Source organism: Eleginops maclovinus, chromosome 23 (assembly GCF_036324505.1).
Source record: "Eleginops maclovinus isolate JMC-PN-2008 ecotype Puerto Natales chromosome 23, JC_Emac_rtc_rv5, whole genome shotgun sequence".
Taxonomy (NCBI): Eukaryota; Metazoa; Chordata; class Actinopteri; order Perciformes; family Eleginopidae; genus Eleginops; species Eleginops maclovinus.
This window is the reverse complement of record NC_086371.1, coordinates 25,621,340-25,646,450: the sequence shown is the minus strand read 5'-3', so window position 1 is coordinate 25,646,450 and position 25,111 is coordinate 25,621,340. Positions and strand designations below refer to the sequence as shown.

The window sequence follows — 25,111 nt, the reverse complement described above, 5'->3', positions numbered from 1 at the left end:
CCATGGTGGGTTATGATGGGACCAATGACTGGTTTGTAGAAAACAACATGGAGGGGACCAAGCGCTGAACCTCGGGGAACACCCTGAGGGACTGGGGCTGTGTTAGAGTTTGATGGAGCTTTATGGCAAAGACGTAGAAGATATATTTGGCTGTTATACAAACACAATACCTGTTAGTAGAAACATTCGCTGTTGAATTAGTCTTTTTGTGGGATTCGTTGTTAAAAGGAAACCATTTTTTCAGACATTTCCTTAAAAAAAAGATCCAGTCTGAAAACATGAAAACCATGGAGGTGGGTTGTAGGTCTCTTATTTAAAAAGGCTGCCATTTGAAGGATGAATCATATTTAAAAGAATGTGAGATACCTTGTCTACTCATGTCACACTGATGTGTTTAATGTGTGTTTTTTTTAGGAGGATGAGTTTGAGCTGACTGACTTTGAGGACTATGATGATGAGAATGGAGACATCTTTGCAGATCCAGTGTCAGCCTCTGGAGTGTGTATCTACCCTCTAGCCTGCAGAGTTATCTACAGCTATCAGGTAAAGATCACTGAAATTACAGACTCTTATCAGGCTTTATAGGCAGTTATTGTCAGACAGAAAACTACGATGGTAAAGTAGAACAGAAAATTCATGTTAGGAACACAGAGACAACAAAACATGCGATGCAAAGACAGTTCTCCGGTGGGTAAGTGCTGTGTTTCGCTTCCCACGCAAAAAAATATGAAGATACTGTATATTGACACGAAATATAAATGTATACAAAAACCAATTACAGTATAATCTTCCACCTGATGTGCAATAATGTAAAGCATAGTGTTTATGAAGGGGGTAAGAGTCAGTAAAACTAAATACGTCTCCTGTCCTCAGCCTTCAATCCTGTCACATTTCAAAAGGGTCTCTAGAGGTCCATGTGTTGAGAGAGTTTTGAAAACAACTAAAATAAAAAAAGGTAAAGCTAAAATAGTTGCTGACCTACGCCACAAAGGTTAAAGAGCCTAAGACTCCAATTTAAAAAGGCTAAACCGGTTCTTTAAAAATCAGGGGTGAGCAGAGTTAAAAACCACAAATCCAAATAAAGTTGACAACAGTTTACTATATTTAAAAATGGAATAAAACACCCAGACCCTGTTTGGGCCAGGCCTTTAGATGGTCCCATTCAGATCTTCATACATGCTTTGGAAATCAACACAACCTCACAAATTCTCAAATATGTTAAAATGATAACATGACGTGTATATACATCACTGTTACATCTTGATGAAATCAGTGTGATGAATGAATAATTAGTAGAATTCAGATTCTGCTCGCCATTTTAAAACCATGCTTAGTAGTTTGATTTACCTTAATATAACAAATCCAACATATCTAACATATCCAACATTTAGAATAGCTATTTAAAGCAAAGCTTATGTTGTAGGGCTCCAACGCCAGAAACATGTGGTCTGGACTGAAAACAATAACAGACTACAAAAGGACAACGAGTAGTGCTGAGGAAGTGTCTGCATCTCTCCCAGATGAACTGAACACATTTATGCACGCTTTGAGAAGCCCCCGGCTGTGGAGGCACAGAAGGCCCAGGATCCCTGCTCACTGGTTTTAACCAGTGCAGATGTGTGTAGATCTCTGAAAAGGATCAACGCACACAGGGCTCCTGGACCTGATGGCATCCCTGGCCGTGCTCTCAAGGTGTGTGCCGTTCAGCTGGCAGATGTGTTCACAGACATTTTCAATAGGTCACTGCTCCAGTCTGTAGTCCCCACATGTTTTAAAAAGTCCATCATTGTCCCTGTCCCCAAAAAGACAAAACCCATCTGCCTCAATGACTACCGCCCAGTTGCACTCCCCTCCATCATCATGAAGTGCTTTGAGCGGTTAGTCAAAACTTTTATCACCTCCTCCCTCCCTGACTCACTGGACCCCCTGCAGTTTGCCTGCAGAGCAAACAGGTCCACGGATGATGCCATCTCCCTCACCCTCCACACTGCCCTCTCCCACCTGGACCAGAGGAACACTTATGTGAGAATGCTGTTCATTGACTACAGTTCAGCATTCAACACCATTGTGCCCTCCAAGCTCATCATTAAGCTCAGGGACCTTGGGCTCAACAGCGCCCTCTGTGACTGGAACCTGAGCTTCCTGACGGGCAGATCCCAGGCAGTGTGGATGGGGAACATCACATCCTCCACCTTGACCCTCAACACCGGAGCCCCTCAGGGTTGTGTGCTCAGCCCTCTCCTCTACTCCCTGCTCACGCATGACTGCGTGGCCACACACAGCTCCAACACCATCATCAAGTTTGCTGACGACACGACCGTCATCGGCCTGATCACAGACGGCGACGAGACGGCGTACAGAGAGGAGGTCAGAGCCCGGACATCTTGGTGCCAGGACAACAACCTCCATCTCAACGTCAGCAAAACAAAGGTGCTGATTGTGGATTGCAGGAAGAGGCAGAGAGAGGAATACACACCCATCACCATCGACGGGACTCCTGTGGAGAGAGTCAGCAGCTTCAGGTTCCTCGGGGTAAACATCAGCGAGGACCTGACATGGACACATCACACCAGGGTCATATCCAAGACGGCTCGACAGCGGCTCTTCTTCCTCCGCAGGCTGCGGAAGTTCAACATGGACTCCAGATACTCTGCAACTTCTACAGGTGCACCATCGAGAGTATCCTGACTGGCTGCATCACGGCCTGGAATGGCAGTTGAACCACCATCAACCGTAAGACTCTACAGAGGGTGGTGAAAACTGCTCAGCACATCACCAGGATGGAGCTGCCATCCATGGAGGACCTCTACACCCAGCGGTATAGGAAGAAGGACCCCCATCACCCCAGCAACAATCTGTTCTGTCTGCTGCCGTCTGGCAGACGGTACTGCAGCATCCGGACCAAGACCACCAGACTCAGAGACAGTTTTATACCACAGGCTATAAGACTGCTGAACTCCTGAGCTCTGTGAATGTCTGCTCACATCTGTTTATAGTACACATATACATATATATATATATATATATATGTTATGCATGTTATTCTTGTGTAATTGTTGCATTATTGTATTTATCTTATTTGCACCATGTATGTTGAGTTGTTGAAGGAGCCTGGGATATAAGATTTTCATTGCCAACATATACTTTGTATCTGCTGTGCATATGACAAATAAAACTTTTGAACCTTTGATGTTTATCCTGCACAGGGTTGACGTTATGTGAAATCAATGGAACCTGCTGGTAAATTCAGAGAATATACCAGATGCTACATATAAAGATTTTCAGAGATTATATTATATAGAGCTATAGAGATGATATGGCATGTTCTTTCCTGTAGGCTAGCCAACTCGATGAGCTGTCAATCACCGAAGGGGAGGAGCTTCAAGTGGTTGAGGATGGAGACATGGAGGACTGGCTGAAGGTAATATCCTGTTCTAACCTTAGTTCGCAGAGTGAAGAAGCTTTCGCTCTAATCTGTTACATATTCAATATGCCTCTTGGAACTAGAGCTACTACTACCTCTCATGACATCATATTTCCCCCCCTTCCCTGGCTTGAGGCCTTTGGACATCTCTAAGTTTATGCCCTCTTGATGTGTGAGTGCTGTAAGGCAATAAAATACAAGATTTTAAAAAGGTACTGTTACACTGTGACTAGCAATGTACTTGACTGCAAGCGCTCTATTCAGGGTCTTTCTACCTCAGGCTTTTTTTACTCACATGAGAGATGCAGGACAGACCGGAAAGTCCAGTTGTGTCTCCCACCGTTGACTCCACACCAGAACAGTCCTCAGCAGGCCAGTTAGCACAGGAGGATTCCCCAGACATATGAAATATATAATGTCAGGACATTATCAGACCTTATCAGTTTTTAAGGGCTTCCTTTTTGTTTGTGTGTACAGGTGTGTAATTCGTGTGGTCAGGTGGGGTATGTTCCTGAGCGCTATGTGCAGTTCCTCTGTCTACCAGCAGAGAGCGCCTCTCACCTCAAGAATTCTTTCAGCTCCACCTTATCCACCGGGACCAAAGAGAGGGCAGGGATCAGAGGTACTAATAATAATAATACACTTATTTATATCGGCACCTTTCAAGCCTGTCAAGGTCTCCGTACCAGGTACAAAAACCACAAAATAAAAACAAAACACCAGCAGAAAAACAATACAATATAATAAGTACAGAGGATGTGTCATGTGATCAGGGTGGTGGACATGTCAGTGTGAAGAGACGTGATTTTGAAGAGTCAGTATTCCGACAGCTTTGGTAACCCCACGGAAAATGATTTTACAAAATGTCATGTGAGTGTGTGTGTGTGTGTGTGTGTGTGTGTGTGTGTGTGTGTGTGTGTGTGTGTTTTTAATCCAGTTTGACTTGAATCCTGTGTCAGGTGTAGCCAGAGCTCTGTACTCCTACCAGGCCCAGAGTGCAGAGGAGCTGTCCTTCCAGGAGGGGGCGCTGATTCGCCTGATCCGCTGCCGACACGCAGAGGTGAGTAGGCTCTGTAGCAGTGAAGGGGGCGGGGCCTCGGAGAACAGCAGGCTTCTTTTGCCTTTATTTAGACAAATAATCATTGCAAACTTTTTTTTAAAAAAGAGGCTATTTTAAAGTCTTAATTGACTTCAAGTGACGAGTCAGGCTTTTTTAAAGAGAGCTGATAATATTACTTCGCTTCTGGGATAGTATTTCTTGCAGGATTTATAAATACTTCAGACTGCAGGAGTTTCTAAGGTTATATTGAAGCTTGCGCTCGAGAAAGCTGATGTTCTTTTAGGCGCGCTGCATAACTGATCATGTAAATATTAAAAGTTTATTTGAGTTGCTCCGTACTTGACAAAAAAAAAAAAAAAACATAAATCCACTCTTTCTTGCATTTATATAGCTTCGATCGCTCCCTCGCTGCAACCAATGAAACTACTTATATCGCTACTAATGAACGTGCACTCACATCACATGATCATATGAGATCCTCTGGCGACATGAAGCAACCTTTGGAACACACGCTAGCTACATTTATTGGAAAATATTTGCCAGCAATCACTTTCACCGATTTGGAAAATCCACGTGACTGCTCCAACAGATCAACAGGTAAATTACAACAAACAACTACATTTACATTACATTTCATTTAGCTGATGGTTTTATCCAAAAGACTTTGACAATAAGTCTAAAAAAAACATAGAGAATCAAACTCAACAACAAGGAAAGTGCAGATATATTCACTTCAAGCAAGTCATACCATTGTAAGTGCTGTTTTTTATTTATTTTTTTAACAATTTAATTGCCAATATGCAATGGAAACAGATGCGCTTTTGAGGGGTACCTGGGTTCCACTCGCAGAGATGGAGTAGCAAGCCCATTGGCTGACACCGAGCGAAGGCCACATGCTGGAGTGTATGGTTAACCAAGGCCTGGATGTAGGAAGGGGCTGATCCCCTCACAGCTCGGTAGGCCAGTACCAGTGTCCAGCGGAGGAGAGGAGCAGTGTGGGAGAACTTAGGGAGGTTGAAAACCAATCTGGCTGCAGCATTCTGAATTAGCTGTAGAGGTTGGATGGCATTTGCAGGTAGACCGGCCAGTTCGGAGGTGCAGTAGTCGAGGCGTGAGAGGATCAGAGCCTGGGCCAGGACCTGCGTTATCTCCTGGGAAAGCAGGGGATGTATCCTCCTGATGCTGTAGACAGTGTATCTGCAGGATTGGGTTGTAGTAGTGATGTTAGAACCAAAGGACAGTTGATCGCCCAGGGTCACACCCAGGTTCCTTGTAGTCAGAGTGCCAATGTTGCTGGAAAGATCATGGATGGGAGAGGCAACAGCGGCCATGTTGTTTACACTCATAACATGGACACATTAACATTGGAAAAACTGGCTTCCAAGGTTAGAAAATGAGAGGAGTAAATGCATAATTGGCGTTAACAGAGGTATATGCTCCCCTTTGTTCTATTTTTTAAGTTGTAATATTTGCTTTTTTTTTTAAATGTCGATATTGGTTAGAAAATACACTTTCTACTTTAGTCCGGTTGTAATGTTTTATCCGTGATGTTCTCGGGGGCTAATGGTAAATGCTGTTTGTTAAACATGTTAAAACAAAAACATATTGGACAAAAAATACTAGATTTTTGTTTTTGTTTTTAAACTACCTTTCTTATCTAGAAGTATGACTGAAGCAGAGTTTCTTCTTCCAGAGCTTTCTACCACATTTCACTGTCTTCACTAAATAATTGCACAAGGCAGTGCTGGAATCGATCTTATTTCATAATGTGAATGTTTTATTGTACAGGTAGACGATGGTTTTTGGGAGGGAGAGCTGAACGGGCGGATCGGGGTTTTCCCATCGTTGGTGGTTGAGCTGCTCCAGGATGAAGGAGAGGAGGAGGATAAGGAGGAGGAGGTGAGACTACTCTCTGTGTCCGCATGAATAGCTGAAACTCATCAGACAGTGTATATTTCATTTCTCACTGACTGTCTTGCTCTTTCATTTCCTCCAGTCTCTCCTCACCCCAACCATGCCTCCCTTATCTCCCTCCACCCCGAGCCCTACTCACCCTGACTGTAGCTCAGTCCTTAGTGCTACTCCTCCTAACTGTGTGGAGGTCAAACAGCAGCTCTTCACAGACAACACAGCAGGTGAGTCCAACATTGGAACTGCTACAGGACAGTTGTGTATTTTTACCAGCTTCAATTCTGATGTCAGCTTTCCCTAAACAAAACGGATGGTAATGGTTGTCAGTGTGTCTTTTGTCCCATCAGAGCCCGCAGGCAGCCGCCACAGCTCTCCAGACTTCTCCAGTGGCCGGCTAAGACCAGTATGCACCTGTAAAAAGTATTCTCCATATTTGCTGACTATATTTGTAGAAATGTTAACTGTTCCTCTCTTCCCTATTTACTGTTCTAGTGTCGGGCGCCTCCTCCTCCTCCAACACACAAGCCTTCTCCTCAGCCCTGAGACAACCAGTGTTCACAGGAATACAGGACGGGTGAAGACCAGGAGAAATCTGTATTGTCACTTTGATTGTAGCATTTAACAAAACACGTTTGTATATGTTAGTATTTATCAGTGGTATGGAACTTAAAGGGCGTGTCACCCAGAGGTGGGAGAAGTACTGAGATCTTGTTCTTGAGTAGAAAGTAGAAGTACTCAGATCCTGTACTTGAGTAATAGTAGAAGTACCAGAGAGTAGGAATACTCTGTCACAGTAAAAGTCCTGCATAACTCCAACATTTAAGTATGATTATTTTTACTTTTCCAAATTTGCCTATTTTGTAATTGGCAAGAAAAATAAATGAATATGAATTCACTTGTGAAAGGTCCAGGGGTCTGTAGCATAGCCTTATGCATCTTGAAAAAGGGAAGTTCTAACTTTTTTTATTCAACAGTATTTTATTTTGCTAATGTTTCTGAATAGTGCAATAATAGTACAGTTCTGAACCATTTTGTTCTTTGCAACATCATTTTCAATATCTGTTTTGTACTGGTTTTTATCATAAAGTATTAAATTAAAGGTCCCTTATTATGCAAAATGCACAAAAAATGTTGATGTCTTTTATACATAAATATGTGTCCCCGGTGTGTGAGGAGACTCACAAAGTGTCAGAAATACAACCCTCTCTCTTTTCCTCCTTACCCACCTCTCTAAAAACGGGGGTACAAACGAGCTGATCCAGATTTGCTGCAGATATGACGTCATAACCGAAATGTGGGCTGGCTTTACATTAACCTCCTGGCAATGTCCCCCCCACGTGACACGTCCCAACCTATCGTCTGCCATATACAGTCGCGAGCTGAATCCCCTCCGCAGCTGTGTGTCTGTGTTCAGCAGGATGTCTGCAGGTTGTTGTATATATGATACATATAATGTCTCTGTTCTAGTGGTAAACATTGAGAAGTGTTTCAGAAATAATGCTGGATGTGGTTTGGAACATAATATGGGCAGGGAAGCCGCTTGCCAACAGGCAAGGCAGGCAACTGCTTGGGGCCCCAGACCAGTAGGGGGCCCCCGAGGGCCGACACAACTTTAAACGACAAAAAAAAATACTAAATAACTAAATGCTGCTAGTTTAGCCTTAACTGTGGTTGAGAGACACTTGAATTACGTGACTTCCACTCACATCAAATTATTGCTTTTGTTTACTTTGACGTTTACTACTTAGTTAATTTAGCTAGCAGAACAATATCTGCTCTGCTGGCCGTGATATTACTGAGTCGAGTGCGAGCGGCCGGGTCGGGCCACCGCAATTGACTTGTTAGCTTAGTTTAGCTAGCCGGCTGAAAGAATGTAGATGCTAGTAATTACAGTATTAACACTTCATAACCTGTTCATAACCAGTCAACTTGGTATTATTACTGAAATAAATATGGTCTCTGCCATTTCTAGAGTAACGTTTTACCTGTAGTTGTATAGGACACCAGTAATGGAGTGATTTGGAGGGGGAAATCAGCTAACTTTGTAGCCAAGTTAACTGATGAAGCTGTGTCTGACTGAGCACTGTCAAGCTATGAATGTTAAATTGTGACATTTAGATGCAAGACATTTGGACAAATGTAATTTTACAAGTGTAAGAGACTGTATTTTGTACTTTTTGTATGTATATTTTAAAGTTATTAAATATGTTCATTGCCCCTGAATGTGTAATGTGACAACGTTTTTGTTTTTTTAGTATAGCACAATTTTCCAAGGTTTGTTTGAAGTTACTTTGATATTTATTTATGTATTTAAGTTCTATTGTTCTGTTTTACATTTTTAAAGTTTATATTCATAATTGGAAAATAACTCAAATGCAGCTATTTTTTTGTTGGTATCAGAGAACGCTGGTTTGAGGGGCCCCCAGTGAATTTTTGCCTAGGGCCCCGACAGACTCTAGAAGCGCCACTGAATATGGGGTTTAATCGCGGCAGCGTTTATCTGAGTTTCTCCGTTAGAAACTTCGCTCTTCAGACAGAGAGATAATGACGCTCCAAAGGGGCGTGGCCAGCTTCAGCTCCAAAGGGGCGTGGCCAGCTTCAGCTCATTTGCATGAAAGGGAAAGTCACAGAATCAGCACTTTGGAAAACGGGGCTGAAACAGAGGGATAGCGGACATGCTGAAATCCATGATCTGTTTGGTATTTTGAGCAAAAAATGTCAGAGACACGTTTTTTATATATATTTGAGACCTATAATATAAGCCAAAAAAGAGCATAATAGGAGACCTTTAAAGTAATTGTTGTGCATTACACCAATGGTATGACAGTGTGATCTTTGTCTGATCACAACAAGGACACAGGTTTGAAATGCATAATTGTGGTATTTATTTCATTAGAGTACAATATGATACATATGCATATTTACATGTCATCACCAGCATGTGCAGAACACTGTTCATATGTGCCAGGTCCTGGTAGAGAGGATACATCATCAATCTGAGGATCTAAAGTGGGAATAATACGTTTGAGGCGTAGCTGTTCAGTGATGCTTTGATATGGACTTCAGTAGCTGCTGGTCTGTGTAATGACTGACACTTCACCATTTTTGTAATTGTCTTTTTGCATTATTGTTTAAAAATCCTAGGGCCATAACAAGTCAAGCTGACCAGAATGTTTTTGTTATGGTCCCATTGTTAAAACCATGTCTATTTGCATGTGTTGACCTAAAGTTCAAATGAAGATACAAGCAACCGATCGTACACGGTAAAGAAAAGCAACATTATCCACACATTAAGACTGCTGCTGGTGTGTGAAAACATGTCCTGTCTGACACTTCATTCTGCATATCATTTAATAATAATATTTTAGCCACATTCGATCTCCGGGATCTATTTGTTCTTATTATATTTGTTAATATTTGTTGGGATTTGTTTTACTCATAACAGTGGTTTCACTAACTTAGTTTCAACTTATTAAATTGCATTAATGAAAAAAAACCAAACATCCATGTTATCTTTGGCCTGGGTTACAGCACACTAACTTTTTTACATGATCAGAGATATATTATTTTGGATGGGGGCCACAGGTGGACCCCCTGCACCCCCCCCCCCCCCCCCCCCCCCCAAGAACCGCCCATGCATAACTCAAATCAAATTTACTTAGTAACCTAACTAGCCCCTGAATATGTTCTAAAGCTATACTGGACTGGGCCCAGGTTCCAGAGCTTATTGCAGAAGATCCAGACCCACAGCTTCACATGGATGCATTTAGACATTTGTTATAGTGCATATTTAAAAAACCAAAAAACATGGCACTGTTTACACAGATTTACACTTATTATGTTCCAACTTGATATGATATTGTAAATTATTTTCCTACAGGTTAATGCATGAGCATTGTTGGAAAGATACGGCTGGTTATAATAGAATAAATATGTTGATGATGACACAGCAGCTTTACTACATCTATGAAAGGTGATAGATGTGTGAAGTGCTGATGGTACAAACATGAATAAATCATGAAAGAGTCTACATTTACTGCAGCGGCCTGGATAACGATAATGTACTGTATATCCAACTGAATGGTATTTTATACGTATTGGAAAGAGACATTCTGTTCATATGTCAGCTTTGAAAAACGAAAATAGGTCACAACAGTAGATGGGAGAAATGGAAGAGGAAAAGAGACTTCAGGTTCTGGTTAGTTTCCTATTAAGGACCAGTAAGAAGCCAAAATTATGTTTAATTCACTATTTTATCTTCACAGATGTCCTGATGATTTTATTCATCCTACCAACTCAAAAACAATGCAATCAAGTTTGTAAAAAATGTAATTGCTCTTAAAATGTTGCAATCTAAACCAAATATTTACATTATATTCATACATATTGCAGCAAGCTAAATAATGGCCTTGTTACTGTAGTATTTGTTATTTATAAAGTGAGTACAGGGAGCATGGATGTGTAATAAGAGCTGGATACACTGCTGCCACTCAGCCCTGCTTCCAATTTGGTGGAATGGCAATATGCGGTTTTAGAGAAAAATCCCCTTGTGGCCCAAAAAAGTATTCTCCCACCAGTAGACGTCTGTGACAGTGTTGATAGGACACCTCTAACTGCCAACAAGATTATGACACTTGCGATTATATACTTTGATTAATGAGAGTTTCTTACTTCCTACATATCAGTGCGTCACAATGCCAGGAAGTTAACCCAGAAACTGGATAACTTTGAGAAACTTTGTGAGAAATCTGTAATCCGTTTGAATTGGCGCGACCTTGTGGTCAGGTATACAGTTCTTATAAGATATCCATGATAGAGACCCAGTAAAGGTGAAGCTGTGTGTACTGTATGTAAACATCAACAACTTTTACTATGTTAGAAACCACAGCTATACTGCCTGTAACCAAACAGCTTCAATGTTGGAATTTGTCTTTTAATAATGCTTGACAATAAGTAGTTTTCGCAGGTATGATGGATATAAGAGTGAGTTCTACGCTATAATTATACGAGGGGGAACAAACCATATGAATGAAGAGTGCTATAGTCATCAATGTGCAATAATCAAATACAAAATATACTTTAAAATCCATTATTTTTTCAGTTGCACATTTTTAACGACTGCAGAGTTTATTTTGTGGAACTTTCATGTCTGTAATTTGAGAGCTTATTTCAGGTATGAGGCCCCCACACTGTTTTGCCTTGGAATGTACTGCTAGATAATAAAATATTCAGCACAGTCTCTCGCTTCTGGTTCCATTTTTGTTAAACCGATCACACAATGACATTATAACAAATAATCTTATCTGGATATATACACATCTCAGAGTTCCATAATACTAGTTTGTGATTTGAGTGACTAGTATATTGGAAATGTAATATATCTAGCAGTGGAAGTGCCTGCTACAATAGTATAAGAACGTACTATTAATAAAGTGATATTGCTGGAGTGACTTTACTATATGGTCACATCAATGACTGTGGGGTGTACATCAAATGATAAATATAGTGGCACTCAAAACATTTAATGAATTACTCTTGTTAAGGACTCTAATGTAGCCATCATGTTAGCAAGTCAATTAAACACCTTTTCATGAATTCATTTTTCAATCAGCCAGGTGGTAAGCCTGTCACATATTTTACATGTTGGCAAATGTAGGAAAACACTAACTGAACCCAAGGCAAACTGAAATAATATTAACAAAATAAAGATAGTATTTATGCTAACCGGCAACCATAGCCCTGCAATGCACTGGAAATCCGACATTAACTGAAGGACTTTATCAGCATCTACAAGTTTTACCTTGTTAACTACAAAACAGAAATACATTGATCATTCCCAAAATGCATTCTGTTTCAGTTTTAGATAAGATGACACTTTCATAAGGTGTTTAAAACATGACAATTGATATCAAGTCTAGTCGTTGGCTAAATTGTGTCCGGGCTCTAGAGATGGCCCTACTAGTCTGACTTTGGTTCAGAGTGAAACTAAAACATATCCATCGTATCATCCTTTTAATGTAGCAGGGGAAGAGTATCTGATTGTACATTAGTCAGTTAAGCAGTTATCTTATCTGTGTGGTGCACTCTTTCTTTGGAGTATCAGAGCCTTTTGTTTGTTAATCGATGAGCCTACATCTGACAGTTAAGTTTTGACTAAATGTTCACTATCTTCTCCAACTCCTCCCCCCGCTCTGCTTCTTCCTCCTGCGTCACTTTACAGTCCCCAATATCTTCCATCTCCACCATATCTTCCTTCTCTTGGACTACCCTTGGCCTACCCTCTGCTACAGGACTCTCTCCACTTTGACTTTCAGGTTGTCCAACAGCTGAAACATAGACCTCTCCCCCCTGACGAAAGGCTGGACTAATTATTGTTTCTCCCTTCTGGTCTTTTATTGAGGTAGAGGATTCTTTCTCTTCCACCATAGTGACAACAGAAAACTCTCGGTTTCTGTCAGGGCTGGCTTTTACGATGGTCACACTACTCACTCTGCTCCCCATAGGTGAAGAGGGGGACAGGGGTGTGCAAGGGGACAGAGAGGACCTGCTCAGTCTGTCTTTAGAAAGCTGATCAGGTGGAGAGTAAAGGGCAGAACCTTGAGAATCTCCCTCTGTTGGTGAGAGTTTAGCTGTTTTGAGAATCCCCACCCTCGGTAATTCAGTTTTGTCTTCAGTCGTTGGGGTTCTGGCTCCTTCCAGCACTTGTTTCTTTGGAGATAATGGGATTGAAAGCATATCCTGTTTGGTCAACGATGTTATGGACATCACACTTGCTGACTTTGAATTTGGACTTGGTGAACTTCTGGAGGACAGGTTTCTGTTGGCTTCCGTAGAAGAAGGGCTTTGTTGGGATACTGTTATGGTGTCAAGTCTGGGGCTACCCATCATAGCAGGGGAGGGAGTTCGGACTTGTAAGGGACTAGCACTTTTTCCAAAGGATGAAGATGGAACAGGTGATTGGCTAGTCATCGCTCGGCCTGATGGGAGTTTGGGGCTGGAAGTGAGAGCAGGGGAGGGAGTTCGGACTTGTAAGGGACTAGCACTTTTTCCAAAGGATGGAGAAGGAACAAGGGATTGGCTAGTCATCTCTCGGCCTGATGGGAGTTTGGGGCTGGGAGTGAGGGCAGGGGAATGAATAGTTTTTGCAGCCTCTGGTGGGGTATTTCTTAGTTTAGGGCTCGGTGTGACCACGGGAGAGATATGAGTTTTTAATGAAGTCTCTGAAGAGGGGGTCTTGATTGGGAACGAAGAAGGAGAGGAAGAACCAAAGCTTATTAAAACTTGGCTAGCACTCAACCCTGATTCCAGATAAGGGCTGGAGCTTGGGTCAGGGGGAGTTTGGGTAACTGGAAAACCTGTGCCAGAACAGGGTTCAGGTTGAACGGTGACGGGAGTGAAACCTGGAATGGATCCAGGCATGGGGACAATTGGAGTAGAGGTTTGTAGAGGCCCAGGATCAAATGCATCTTCCTTTTTTGACACCTTATCCTCAGTCATAAAAGCTTTTCCCAGCAATGGAATGGCAAGAGAGGTGGGTGCAGAAGCTGATGTAGTCCCAACTGATGGTTTGCTCAGCAGGCTTGAATGAAGTTCAGGACTAGGTTCACGTTTAGAGCCATCCTCTGGACCAGACTTGGAGCCAGGAGACTGAGCTTTGGAAGAGGGAGAATTAACAGAAGTGGACGTTTTATTCTCACGTTGAGGTGAAGCAGGCGTTTGATTGTTTTTGCTCTCCGCTTCAAGTTTGATACCAGGTTTAGCAACACGTTCAGATGCGATTGCAATGTTCTCTGCCGGCAGCAGTTCCTCCAGCACTACAGGTTGCTGCTGAATAGCGAGTCTTACTCCTGCAGTGTCCCTGCCTGTCCCCTCTCTTGCTTTAATGCCAATGGGGTCGCTGCCACGCCTCAGACCAAATATGCTAACACTCTTCTTGCGTTTCCCCACATTCGGAGTCACCCCGTTTGAGCCGTCTGAGGGCGGTCGGACATCCTTGAACATGCTTCTCAGATTGTACACACCCTCCTTACGCTCCTCGCTGTCCTGGGATTGATCCAACTGGTCCCCTGAACTGCCCATTGGATTAGGACCTCCATGGAGCTTCTTATCAGTGTGTGTCACCCTGAACCTGAAGAGATTAGGATACATTCAGGGTTATGAATTTCTGCTACCCTTTCCCAACATGCACTAATAACAAAGTTGTTTAATTGTTACCTTCCAACAGAGAAGACAGTCTGCTCTCCAGGTCGTTGTTTAGAGCGGGGGGTTCGGCTTTGGCGTCGGCCCTTTTTAGATCGGACCTGAGCACAAAGGTGGCAGGAGTTGTGGTCGGCACCTGAGTGGACTGTGTGGTGATGGGGAGGAACACCACCAAGGGACTCCTTACGCAACCTGGGCATCAAAAATGATCATAAGTATTATAAAATGAGGTATAACATAAAAGATACTTTGTTGAAACCCATCTGTATACACTGGTTTCTACATAACCATATGGTTTTCCACTCTACAAAGAGTAAATCTGGAATAGGCAGTGTGTTCTTGGTCAGGGAGGTGGAGTTTGGACTTCATCAGCAAGAGCCACAAGGTGCTCCGGATTCTTGATACTTTATAATACGATTTGTGTCATATTTTTCTGGGCAGTCATTGGTCATTTTTATCATGAACATTGTTCCTATTATATTGGAATGTTCAGTTCTGAATGTGTGTAGTCCAACTAAACTTCTGCTGGTTGAATGTAAGCCATCATTTGGTTGTTGTTTGGTCACATTGAGAATAACACTTTGGAAATGTAAAACTACTTAAAGTGCAATAATTACAGGTATGTGTTTTTTTGTAATTTTTTTTATTGTATTCTATAAACTTCTGACAGCATTTCTCTGTGTTGAAATTCAACACACACTGGAATGGCTGCCATACATGTAAAGATAAAGATTTAAGAAACATTTGGATTGGTCTCTTAATTTTTTCAGGAGCTGTATTACTTACAGGAAAATCATTGACATTATAAGTCTTCACAAACAAAAAAAACAATGTTCACTTTAAATTTAGGCGATTCCAGAATTTATGGAGCTAAATAAAATAAAAATAAAACATGTTTCCCTGTGACTGATATGCAGTGAACAGTTTAAATGTGTCACACTACTACAGACTGCTGGACCAGCTTACCTGGGGTCATGGCGCACACACACATTTTGGTTTCCAAACATCTCATTGAAGGCTTCCATGTTAGCTAGAGGTGACAAAAGGAAAAATACATATGAGAATAGCACTCGAGTACTTGTGACAAAGATTTGCTGATGGATTTGATCAGAGAGGAGGTTAAATAGAACACAGTAATGGAGAAGAACAAAGGACAAAAGGAAAAGATTTACGTTGATTCTTTTGAACTTTAACAGAAATTAATCGGAATTATTATAAAGAAGTTATTTAGTCACCTTCATTTTCAATAATGCATTTGAGGATCTGCTCCACAGTATCCTGGTTCTCTTCGTCGTCCTCTGAAACACAGCAGAACAATGAAAAGCATAAGACCCACAGCTTTTAAACATTGCAGTACCTATAGTATATATAAGTGTTCAAAGAGCCAAGCCCCAGTTTAGGTGCTTTCAATATAGTCCACCAATGCTGCAGGAAGTGTAAGATGAGTAAGATGTTCACACCAGGCCTTTCCTCTGTGGTGTGCGTTGGAAAAGTGTTGACTGGCTCGTTCCATTCCGTCCATTCACAGATCTGTATGGACTTACTGCCATGTCTATTCTCAACCCACCGTCTGCATTTATGCCGATCTTCTCTTCCTCCTCCTCTTCGTCATCCAATTCCCCGGTTCGGCAGCGGTAGCCCTTCTTTTTCAGAAGGTGGCAGACAAGGAAGCCAAACAGTCCGGTGAGGAAGAAGAGGAAGACCACCACAAAGATCATGTAAGGCGGGGGGTCATCCCCCCCTTCTGAGACCTCTAATTCAGTCATAATGCTGGTTTAACCTGAGACATGGAGAGAGAGAGAGATAAAAGAACTCAACATTTCTGCGTACTTTCAGCATTTTCAGTTTCAACTACTAACTCATAAAGGGAGAACATTATGAGGCCATGAGAGTGAAAAAAAAAACACACTTGAGACTGTACTTTGTTTAGCTGTAGGCTTTGTGTTAATGTTCTCCATCTTAGTTTAGCATGCTAACATTAGGTAATAAGCATTAAACACAAAGTACAGCTGAGATTGATGGTGCAGGTATATACAGTATTTGGTCATAAAGCAAAGTATTCGACAGATGTTGACCTGATGAAGGATCACCAAATAATGACAATATCCTGGGTGATGCATAGATGTTTGTAACAGGTTTCATATCAATCCATCCAATAATAATAATGTTTCATCTTAAGTTAGCTTAATGCTACAGTATGTTGCTTGGCACTAATTAAAAAGACATCCACTTACACTATAAAGCATCCATATACTATGCTACCCACATATTACAGACACATTATAATGACTGGAATATAGAAAATATATGTCGTAGTTACAGAGCAATCTGTGAGAGATCTAGTCAGTGTGAGGACATGCTGTCACTGTGTGTGGAGACTCCTACAAGCTGATGAGGAGCAACCTTACTGTGAGTATCACCACCCCACCCCCCCCCCCACCTAGCCTCAGTTTAGAGAGTTAAACAAAAAAAAGAAGGTATTGGCTTAGGGGTTGGTTTAAATCACATTCTGTTGCAGAATGGTCAACATCAGCAGTCCGTCCAAAAAAATAAATAAGATAAAATGAGCCGTCTGGGACATGTTCACAAACCAGATGGACCAGGCGTCACCAGCAGCAGTCATTTGTCTCCTATCCTCACTGCCATTGAGATTCTCATCCAGCTCACTACCGTCCAGAAAGACAAATTATACTCTTTCCAACCCTCCTAATAATAGTAAGAGCCTCTTACCAAATGTGTGTTAAATATTGTCAAACCAGAGGAATATAAGACAGGGGTGCTGTCTGAGTCCCACAATGTTTCATATTTACATCAATAAACAACATGCAGTCCCAGGTTTCCTTGAAATAACATTAAGTTCCTGCTCAACCCCGAAGAAATAGTTCCAGACACCAACATAAAAGGGTTTACAACAACCTCATGCCAATCCCGAGGAGAAAGAAGTCTCAGTGAAAGAAATACAACTTCACTCTGGGTAACACTTTGCCAGAACAGGGCTCCAAAACCCAAAAGTGGTTTCAACCTGGCCATAAACGTAATGTTATAAGTTTTGGAGAGCTGTAAATGCAATAAAAGCGATTTGGACATTTTTTTTCATTAATTTCACTCAACATCTACAATTCTCTTTCCAGACCAATTTTGTTCCCTGTTTCAAAACAAGAATTTAAAAACTAGGATAACGTTGGGAGTCTTACAATCTAAACAGCTAAAAGTTAATCGAATCATCCCGAGCGATGCTTGCAGAACAAGAACTATCTCATAACAATTCTCTTGCATGGTCTTCTCTTCTGAGCAATCAGCAATCTTCAAGTGCACCCACCCCCCTTCTGGACCAGCTGATATACGCTGAGATAAACACCACAGTCAGAAGGCCTGGAGATGGACTAGCCAGAGACACCATCTGCTTAAACGTCTGAGCCATGTTTAAGCTTTATTTCTTTTTCATCTTCCACTTGTTTTCTTAGTCAGCTTAAAGAAATGAATAATTAAATAAATAAATATTATCTTAATGCAAAATAATGCAGACATACACACCCAGAATTTAGCCCTGATGTTACCGTGGTGTTCTTACTTTAAATACAATTGGTGTAACAAGCTATAATCTCCTACAAATGCAGCACCTTATAAACTACAGTAACCTTGTCTTTCTGATGGCTGAAATATGTCTTACCATCTCCCTGCCGGTCACAGTGGATTCAGCGGAACATGTAAAAGTCAGCATGATCAATGTAAACATGTTTGTGTTGAATAAGAAGCTAAAAGCAGCAGAGTGTGTGCCCCTCCTGCGCAGAGAGGGTTTCCCTCAGCCCCACCTACCTGTCTATCTACAGAGTACGTGTGTTTGGTGGGGGGGGGGGGGGTTAGGGAGAGGAAACTCCTCCTCAATGGTTTGATACCAATTCCAACAAATGTACATGGACATTTAATACCAATATTTGCTCTCATTATAGGTACATAATAAATTATGTGTGTCTATTTATATGATATGCAAAAATACACACACCAGACACACACACACACAGACACACACACACACACACACACACACACACACACACACACACACACACTTAGAGCATGACTTAACATATATAGCAGCTTATCTGTGTTCCCTCCCACTGACTTATCAGGGTCACACACACACACACACACACACACACACACACACACACACACACACACACACACACACACACACACACACACACACACACACACACACAGAAAACAATACCCGTGTTGCAGTTGGTAAAGATAAAGATACAGATATGTAGAAGATACACGTTGGTAAAATGGTCAAGCAGAAGTCCTGGTCCAGGTCCATAAACACACACACACACACACACACACGCACACACACACACACACACACACACACACACACACAGACACACACACACACACACACACACACACACACACACACACACAAACACAGATACACACACCAAAAAAATGGAACATTGACTTTAAATAAATGTATAATGTCAACAAATTTCACATAACTGTATTAGGTTTGCTGAAAGCAATACTATTAAGTTTAAATAAATAAATATTAGGTTCAACTTAATAGTATTGCTTTTAACTAACCTAATACAATCATATGTCATTTGTTGACATAATACATTTAATGAAAGTCAATCTTTCCATTTTCTCAGTGCAGACACACACACACACACACACACACACACACACACACACACACACACACACACACACACACACACACACACACACACACACACACACACACACAAACACACACACCTACACACAGGATGGTTAAGCACTGATATTACATGGGAAGTCATTAGCAAAACCCATAAAACATCTTCATACTGCTATTTTAACTTCAGCATTTATCTATCCCTCCATTCATCCATCTTTTATGACTGTAACAGGGCACCACATACAGTACCTCACCTGGAGCAGGCGCCCCATGAACCCCACAGGAACCTTCACTGCGTGTCTCCCTCCCTTCCTGTCTCGCTGCGCTGATCCTATCAAATAAAGGCAAAAAGAGAAAACCTTGTATTGAGTGAAGGAGAAACTGTACCCAGCATGCCGTTCTGCAATGTAGCAGGTAATGTCTGAAGCGATGTGTGTGTGTCAGGGTAGGTCTGTAATGACTGTCAGTCACTGTGCTCAGGTTATCTGCCACAGCACCGCCTCTCACAGAGCCAGATAGCTGTGCATTTTGCTATGGCTTTATTTTTTGTTTTCCAGTTGGTGATGCAGTTTTGTTTCTGGTGGGTTACAATTGGTTTGACTCTGGTACTGTGGGAGGACAGGGTCAGAATGGAATGGCTTTTCCACAGCTCTCAGTATTGCCTGGTTTTTGGCAATTGGAGTGGGATTCACTGCTGATCATTTTAAACAGGCATTTTATTTCTCAAAGTTTTATTTTGAGGTGGAATGGGACTAAGCCTTATTTACCTCTGGAGGCATTAATTGTAGTTTTTTTGTGCACCTGCAAGATGTTTTGCAGGACAGCATTTGTCCAACTGGCCCACACTTATAAGTGTCATAGATGGGAATTGGTTCTTTGGCAGATTTGAGTAAAGTGAGCAGGGTAGGGTCTAGGGGGGTGCCAACAGGGGCCAGTGCACCTGTAATGCTGACCTGGGACAAACCCTGTGACCCGCCCTCAAGAAAAAGGTTATTAAAACTACGATTTATTGGCTATAGCGCTGGCATGATAGGCGGAACTAATGTAACTCAGCATTAGTCGGACCCCTTAGAGCGGTACTCTGGCTGGCTGAAGCACCCAGGAAAGAAATCAACCCCTTTCATCTCAGACCAGAGGCTGTTCCCTTTTAACTTCAGAGAGATTCAGACATAGACGTTGACAGACTAAAAATCACAAAAAAGCAAATATGTTGTAGTGTCTTTGTCTTTATTTATCCCGCTTTTATTGTGCCCCTCTTAAATTGGTCTAGAACCGCCATTGAATGTAAGCACACAGCTTAAAGAGTCAGAGAGATGACTCAGCAACATTATGACCTCCACAGAATCATCTCTCAGTGACGTGTGTGAGTGTGTGTGTTCAGAGTGTTAGGCATTGTGCAGCTCAGCATATAGACTCAAAAAAGAAAGAAAAACAGGGATGCAGTGATGTGTGAGTGTGTGTGTGTGTGTGTGTGTGTGTGTGTGTGTGTGTGTGTGTGTGTGTGTGTGTGTGTGTGTGTGTGTGTGTGTGTGTGTGTGTGTGTGTGTGTGTGTGTGTGTGTGTGTGTGTGTGTGTTTGTGTCTTTATGTCAGAGGGCTCTATACCACTATGCTCCAGCAGAGAGGGTGAGCTGGCTGAACTTGGTAAATGAACACCGTGAGCTGAAATGATGCAGCAAACCATGTCCTTTGTAAAGGGTATAACGCGTAACATTATACACTTTAGGTTTAGTCAGGTTTATTATATTTAAATAGCCCAATATTACAATTGTGCATCATAGGCTTTAATGAGAAGTATATACTGAGGGTTGGTGGGTATTCATTTGATTCTAAGATGTTCGAGGGAGGCACAATGATGCAGGGACTGCAACCCACTGTAGACTCCTCTGAAATCTTTGACTCTTTGACTTACACAAGTACTGTACTTATAATATAATCAACCCTTAAATCAGACTGTAGTTCACCTGGAGTAAATCCAGCAGCTACCCTGCAGTATACAAAGCCATTCAAACTAGCTGCACCTTTACCAGCTCTGAGAACACTTCAATGATCAATCATTATAAAACAGATCAGAGATATTATTCTGAAATGGACCAATCAAACAATGACTACTTTTACTGTTGCTACTTTAAGTACATTTAGATGAGAGTACTTTCTACTTTCACTGGAGGAACATTTTGAATGTGGAGGTGGTGGGAGACAGGAGAATGGCAGCCAAGCTGTCCTCCCTGCTGGACAATGTGTCCCACCCCCTCCAGGACACCCTGTCCACACTGTGCAGCTCCTTCAGTGACAGGCTGCTGCACCCGCGGTTTCTCACGGAGAGATACCGCAGGTCCTTTCTTTCTGCAGCGGTCAGACTTTACAACCAGCATGGCCCCTGGTAGACCCCCCATACATACATACAACAAAAAATTGACTAGTTGTGCAATAACAATGTATGTGCAATATATAAACAGAAATATGCCATTATTAATAAATGTGCAATAATTACCTGGCTGCCATATCTCACTACAGGATGTGTATTTTCTAAATTGTGTGTTTTTCTTTATCTTAATAATTGTTTTAATTGCATATTTTCTTTTGTAAAGCTGTCTTTGGCTCTGTTGCTGCTGTAGCAAATTTAAATATCCCCTCTGTGGGACCAATAAAGGGATTCTGATTCTGATTTTGAATGCAGGACTTTCACTGTAACAGAGTATTCTTACACTCTGGTACTTCTACTTTTACTCAAGTACAAGATCTGAATACTACTTTTACTGAAGTGCAAGATCTGAGTTCTTCTCCCACCTCTGCTTTTAAATCAAATGTACAGAGTAAACTGACTGAATCACCAGTGTCCAACTAGTCGTTAGCATTAGAGGTGACTGACTCACAGTGTGGTACTTTTTTATTACACTTTAATTAAAATACCACAGAAAGAACAAATCTTGATGTGAAAGCTCTTTGTAAATGCTTGTACAGACTAAGCTCCAAACTCCAACTCAAACCCCTGTTTATGCTTTTCCTACATTCACCAAAATACTGAACAAAGACTCCATTCTTTTCCAATAATTTAACTTTCCATCATCTGAAAGGATAAGTGACTATAAAATGTGGACAATGTATGCATACTAACTATGAAAGTCGAAAAATCTGTCTAACAATTAAAAAGGTAGCAATACTAAAGTGTAAAAATACTTTGGAAGAAGTTGAAGTGCTGCATTTAAAATCTTACCTAACTGAGAGTACAAAAGTAGGGATATCCAAACCTAAAGAAAAATTACTTTAAATGCAATTAAGCACTTAATGATACTTTATTAACATAATATTAGATGACCAGATATTTTTCAACATGTATTAATTAATTAGTTTAATTGTGTATGAACTATTGATCTGAATTAAAAGAAGAAGAACAAAGTACCTACTAGTAACAAAACATGGATAAGTGCAGGGGAATAAAATTAAAATCCATTTAATTGACAAGCTGCAAGCATAAGTACTTCAGAATTGTAATTAAATACAATTAAGACTGGTTGATTTCTTTATTTAGAGACAAACGTGTTTGGTGTGGAAGAGTTCCTTACATACGTTTTTGTCATGTTAAACATCTTTTTTCCACACCCACGCACAACTCCCTATCAACCAGGCCACAGTAAACAGCCGGGGACGGAGATAGTTATAGAAGAACTTGTGTGCGTGACTTCCGCTCCATGTTAGCTCCATCAGCACTAAGATGAGCTGCATCTGATGAATATTTGAATAAGGTCCCGTGGGAGGCCTGGGAACTGAGCTCTCTTCCCTCCGACTGAAGCCTACTCCTCTACATTCCAGAACATGCTATTATGTCCATGTTCTCAGCACTACAGACAGGCCTCTCCACAGTTAATGGAAGTTATCCAGTCCTCTACCTTCGGTCCTACAGCAGCCACTCCACTCTACTACACTATAGTTGAGTCGAGGTGCTCTTACCAGACGTCATTCGATAAAGATTCAATATAGAGAGGCTTTGCGTTCGGCAGCTACCAAGGTTAAACAAAGGTATATGAAATCTTGTATTAAATCATATAGTGCTGCTCTTCAAATCGTCTCAGACAAAAGCCAATTCCCATTATTTCCAAGTGTAATTGACCTTACCTTTAACAAGGTATTACGCAGTTCGCCATTGGCAAGTGCGGCGCAGAGTGTTTCGACGGAGGAATAACATGCAAAACATTTCGAAACTTTAACGTTGATATAAATGGATATTATTGGATTACATAGAGCCGAATTTACCTGTCGCTTCTATTCATTTCTGAACAAATCTTGGGTTTAGTATTTGTTTAAGTGTGCCCCCCTAAAAGGTAGAAACCTCGAAGTGCCATATTTTTACAATGGAGATTGGCTTGTCACTTTTCATGCAGGACATAGGACGGGATATGTTCCACCGAATAGTTTACCATCACCTACAGTAACGATGATTCACTGCATCATCCTCCCCACCCTGTCCAATTACAGTAAAACCACATGGTCATCTACATCTATAGAACCGTGACCAGCCAAAAGGACGCACACAGTGAGACCTTATCTAAATCCTCAAGGTTAAATACCTAATCAGACAGTATATTAAGACAACTACTACCTATGAGGGCTCCAAACAGAGAGATCCAGCCTTAGACTCACCTTCAAACAGGCAGGGGCACCACCCACTCCTCGGATGCTGTCCCATGCTGCAGCCTGATCATGTCCTCTGCAGGAGCTGCGGCTGTGCTGCTGAGCAGGGCAGGAGGACAGGAAGCTGCAGGGCATCTGTCGGTCTGCTCCATCGGACACTTATGCTGCAAACCTAAATGTAACTTTTGTTTATGCACAGAGTCAGCAGAGCTCCACGCAGCTTCATGTGTGCTGTTTTATTCCCTCCTTTATTCCCTCCACCCATCCAAACTATACCCAGAACACAAAACATTTGTAAGTGAATTATCGAGATAAATGGAATGTTTTTCAATTTCATGGGCTTTGCATAATAATAATTTTTTAAAAATGCAAACATAATAGATAACAAATGATAAAAAGTGAAGGAAGAGGCACAAAAAAAAAAACCATTAAGCTGAATGTAAAGCCTTAACATTTTAAAAATCACAATTTTATATAAAACACAAGATCAATATAAAGAAATAGCTTGAATTCAATACAAATGGCAAACTTTAAGAGCAACATACTTAAAACTTTAAGAGAATACGAAAATCAGACTTCATACAGTGGTCGAATACTTTTAAAAAAATGTTGTTTTTTAAAATGGTTAGGCCTAATGCAGCGAGGTAGGCTACAATTTTTTTTGGTATGATTGGGATGCAACTTTGTTCCTCTGAAACGGCTGGAAAATTGAGCTCTACCAGTGAGAAACAGGGGATGGATATATGATGCATGGAGTGTTGCATGAAAATAAACCTGCACACGTTCAATAAAGTATCAAACTTGTAGAACCTGAGTTGCTGTATCTTGCTGAAGCTGAAGCTTTATTTATGATCATATCTTTTCAGCACATCTCATCTTCACCTTTTCAAGCGCTGTCCAAGGTACATGTCATCTTGGGAAATGTCTTCCATGACGTGCTGCTCAAACAATTCAGTGCAAGTCTCATCCACAGAGCTGCAGCACAGAGCCCCACAGGAAGTCATTCCTGTCTGGGGCCGTCAAACTGTTTTACTCCTCCCTCAGAGAATCGAACTCTCAACAGAACGGCCATTGGACTTTCCCCCATTGCAGCCATAAACCCACACTTAACTGTGAAATACAGACTACACTCAAAATAACTTGTGCAATCATCAAAACTCTGCAATAGTCTGTCATAATAATTAAATATAAATAAATGGTAAACATTAAACACATCT

At 41.4% G+C, this 25,111-nt stretch overlaps 2 protein-coding genes across 6 annotated transcripts in view; one reads left to right on the top strand and one right to left on the bottom strand.

Moving 5' to 3' along the window:
• Positions 1-8,618, top strand: part of LOC134859296 (F-BAR and double SH3 domains protein 1-like) — a 31,687-nt gene extending 23,069 nt beyond the window's left edge. For 2 of the 3 annotated variants that reach the window (XM_063875687.1, XM_063875689.1), the window contains exons 14-21: positions 415-543; positions 3,338-3,421; positions 3,902-4,046; positions 4,384-4,484; positions 6,273-6,383; positions 6,481-6,619; positions 6,743-6,798; positions 6,888-8,618. In XM_063875687.1, coding sequence (XP_063731757.1) covers positions 415-543; positions 3,338-3,421; positions 3,902-4,046; positions 4,384-4,484; positions 6,273-6,383; positions 6,481-6,619; positions 6,743-6,798; positions 6,888-6,938 — 816 coding nt within the window. In that variant the 3' untranslated portion in view covers positions 6,939-8,618. Of the gene's footprint in view, positions 1-414; positions 544-3,337; positions 3,422-3,901; positions 4,047-4,383; positions 4,485-6,272; positions 6,384-6,480; positions 6,620-6,722; positions 6,799-6,887 lie in introns of all 3 variants that reach the window. The other variant, XM_063875688.1, reaches the window with a different exon arrangement.
• Positions 8,619-9,238: 620 nt separating this feature from the next.
• rell2 (RELT like 2) lies at positions 9,239-24,810 on the bottom strand. Of its 3 annotated transcripts, none has more exons than XM_063877093.1 (8): positions 24,777-24,810; positions 23,904-24,076; positions 19,513-19,594; positions 16,162-16,374; positions 15,830-15,892; positions 15,561-15,624; positions 14,610-14,786; positions 9,239-14,523 (listed from the first exon to the last, which is right to left on the bottom strand). In XM_063877093.1, the coding sequence occupies exons 4-8, from the start codon at positions 16,358-16,360 to the stop codon at positions 12,549-12,551; spliced, it is 2,478 nt and encodes an 825-aa protein (XP_063733163.1). In that variant the 5' UTR covers positions 16,361-16,374; positions 19,513-19,594; positions 23,904-24,076; positions 24,777-24,810; the 3' UTR covers positions 9,239-12,548. The 3 variants fall into 3 exon arrangements, with proteins under 3 accessions (XP_063733163.1, XP_063733164.1, XP_063733162.1); XM_063877094.1 differs by having other exon boundaries at positions 19,518-19,594; XM_063877092.1 differs by lacking the exons at positions 19,513-19,594; positions 23,904-24,076; positions 24,777-24,810 and adding an exon at positions 18,265-18,388.
• Between the last annotated feature and the right edge of the window lie 301 nt (positions 24,811-25,111).